We start from the raw sequence: 2,846 nt of genomic DNA on the forward strand, positions 1-2,846 counted from the left end.
ATCATTATTATTATTATTATTAATGGTGGAGAGCTGGCAGAACTGTTAGCACACGGGGCGACATGCTTAGCAATATTTCGTCTGCCGCTACGTTCTGAGTTCAGATCCTGCCGAGGTTGACTCTGCCCTTCATCCTTTCGGGGTTGATAAAGTTAAGTACCAGTCGAGTACAGTGGGAGGGGGTCGATGCAATCGAATTAACCCCCCAATTTCAGGCCTTGTGCCTGAGAGAGAGGTGGATGAGAGAGAGAGGTGGGGAGAGAGAGGGTGGGGAGAGAGAGGTGGTGAGAGGTGGGAGAGATAGAAGGTGGGGAGAGTGAGAGAAGATGCGGGAGACAGAGAGAAAGGAGCTGGGGGAGAGAGGTGGGGAGATACACACTGTTTGAGTAAAAGACAGGATGGTCATGCTGGAATGCCACAGATCTTAGGTCTGTTTGTCCAAGGTTGACCTGGGGGTGCGGTCAAACAACAACAACAACTCCAACGAAGACCCTCAACTTTACGTCTGTGCAAAAACATGAAATATAAAAAAATAAGATTGGGATCTCACCTGTATTAACCCCATGATGAGAAAATAGAAATTGGCGATTCTCCGGAATTGTTCAAACAGGTTTTTTGGTAGGAAATTAAAGATTGTGTACTGTAAAAATAAAAAACAAAAAAAAATACATAAATCAACACCATCATCGTTTAACATCCATCTTCCACGCATGCATGGGTAGGATGGTTGACAGGAGCTGGCCAGGTGGAAAAACTACTCTAGACTACTGTGCCTGTGTTGGAACAGATTTTACAGCTGGATGCCCTTCCAAATGCCAACCACTCCACAGAGTGGACTCAGTGCTTTTTATGTGGCACCAGCACAGGTGAGGTTAGTTTTGGTCTCATGGAAGCAGTAACAAGTGACCAAGACCTTTGGCAATACAACGTCCTTGAGAAGATCTGTCTAGCCAAATGAGACCATAGTCATGGTCGATGCCAGTGTTTCATAACTGGTACTGGTGGCATGTAAAAAGCACCCACTACACTCTTGGAGTGGTTGGCGATATGAAGGGCATCCAGCTGTAGAAAGAATGCCAAATCAGATTGGAACCTGGTGCAGCTCTCTGGTTTACCAGTTTTCAGCCAAACCATCTAACCCATGCCAGCATGGAAAATGGACGCTTAATGATGATGATGATGATGATGATGATGATGATGATGATGATGATGATGATGATATATCATATTTTCTGTCATACAAGTTGAATTTTTCAGACAGAAATCAACAGCCAAGAAAAGCAGGTTGAGACTGTGGTTTCACTTATATACCTAGATAACTTTTGAGGACAGAAAATATACCGCGTGAAATATAGCAGGATTTAGAAAAATAGTAACGATGTAAGAAAATTACTTTTACTAAATCTCACATCGAGGAATATTCAGCAACAGTACTTTGTGGTAAAGATTGTTTGCCAACATAACATGGCAGTCCTGGTTTAGGACGAATGTTGCTGTAATTTAGCCCCAGGAGACATCGTCTCCAGCTGGCTATACAACACGATCTGTGTTCTTATATTTTTGAAAATATAAGGACACAGATCGTGTTGTTACTACAGTGATGATGTAGTTTGAACGTTTACTCTCCATGTTTACACTTTATACCATGTTGAGTTGCAAGCCAGAAAACATGGAAAGCAAACAACAAGAGAGAAGTAAGACAAAAAAAACAAAAAAAACAGGCTGGCGTACCTTTGAGGATTTGATTCTGTTGTCACAGTAACGCTCTTCTTTCGACACCACCTCTGGCTCCGCTAACGAAGTGCTTCGAATCTTTATAACTCTTTGCTCAGGGCATTGTCGTCCCTTGAGAGTCTACAAAAGAGAAAGAAAAATAAATCAATAAAGAAAGAAAGAAAGAAAGAAAATAAAGAGACGTGGCTGTGTGGTTAAGAAGCTTGCCTCCCAGCCCTGTGGTCCTGGGTTCAGTCCCAGTGTCTCAATCATTGCCTCCGTGAGGCCCAGAGCTTCTTTCAGTTTCCGTCTACCAAACCCATTCGCAAGGCTTTGGTTGGCCCCGAGGTTTTTAGTGGAAGACACTTGCTCAAGGTGCCACACAGTGGGACTGAACCAGCAAACCACACGGCTGCAAATGAAAAAAATAAATGCACTAAAAATCTAGGTTGCCTTCCAAATGTAGGTAAACTTAGGCGTAGGTAAACCAATCCTTTCTTGATTAAAGCTGTCTTTTTGTTAACTTACCTGGGAACGAGTAATTGTATGAGAGGAGGGTGGGGCAGAGTGGTGTGGGGTAGCATTGCAGCGAGGGGAAGGGAGGGGAGAGGAAAGGGTGGTGGTGGTGTTGGGAGGGTTAGCGAGAGAAATATGGGTGGAATCAAAAGAAATTGTAAAGGTTTTTTCTTATTCCCTTCCTCAAATAAAATCAAGGAAATGAAAACATTCAAGATCTATACATAAGTATATATATGTATATATATGCATGTATGCATATGTACGTATGTATGTATGTATGTATGTATGTATATGTATGTATATGTATGTATATGTATATATGTATATATATGTATGTATGTATGTATATGTATGTATATGTATGTATATGTATGCATATGTATATATGTATTTGTATGTATGTATTCATATGTATGTATGTTTATATATGTATGTATGTAACTATGTATATGTAAGTATATGTATGTATACATACTTATACACACACACACACATATATATACTTTATTTGTGAGTTACACACACACATACATATGCATATACATACATGTACATACATACATACACACATATATATACACACACATATATATAGACATGCATGTATACATGTA

The 2,846-nt window shown here is 40.4% G+C and overlaps 1 protein-coding gene across 1 annotated transcript in view; it reads right to left on the reverse strand.

The window, feature by feature from the left end:
* LOC106881045 (phospholipid-transporting ATPase IF) overlaps window positions 1-2,846 on the reverse strand; it is a 153,316-nt gene that overhangs the window by 69,854 nt on the left and 80,616 nt on the right. The window contains exons 3-4 of the mRNA XM_052974889.1: window positions 1,732-1,854; window positions 551-640 (exon numbers count right to left, since the gene is read on the reverse strand). Of these exons, the coding sequence (XP_052830849.1) occupies window positions 551-640; window positions 1,732-1,854 (213 nt within the window). The remainder of the gene's footprint in view (window positions 1-550; window positions 641-1,731; window positions 1,855-2,846) is intronic.

Source organism: Octopus bimaculoides, chromosome 19 (genome assembly GCF_001194135.2).
Source record: "Octopus bimaculoides isolate UCB-OBI-ISO-001 chromosome 19, ASM119413v2, whole genome shotgun sequence".
NCBI lineage: Eukaryota > Metazoa > Mollusca > Cephalopoda > Octopoda > Octopodidae > Octopus > Octopus bimaculoides.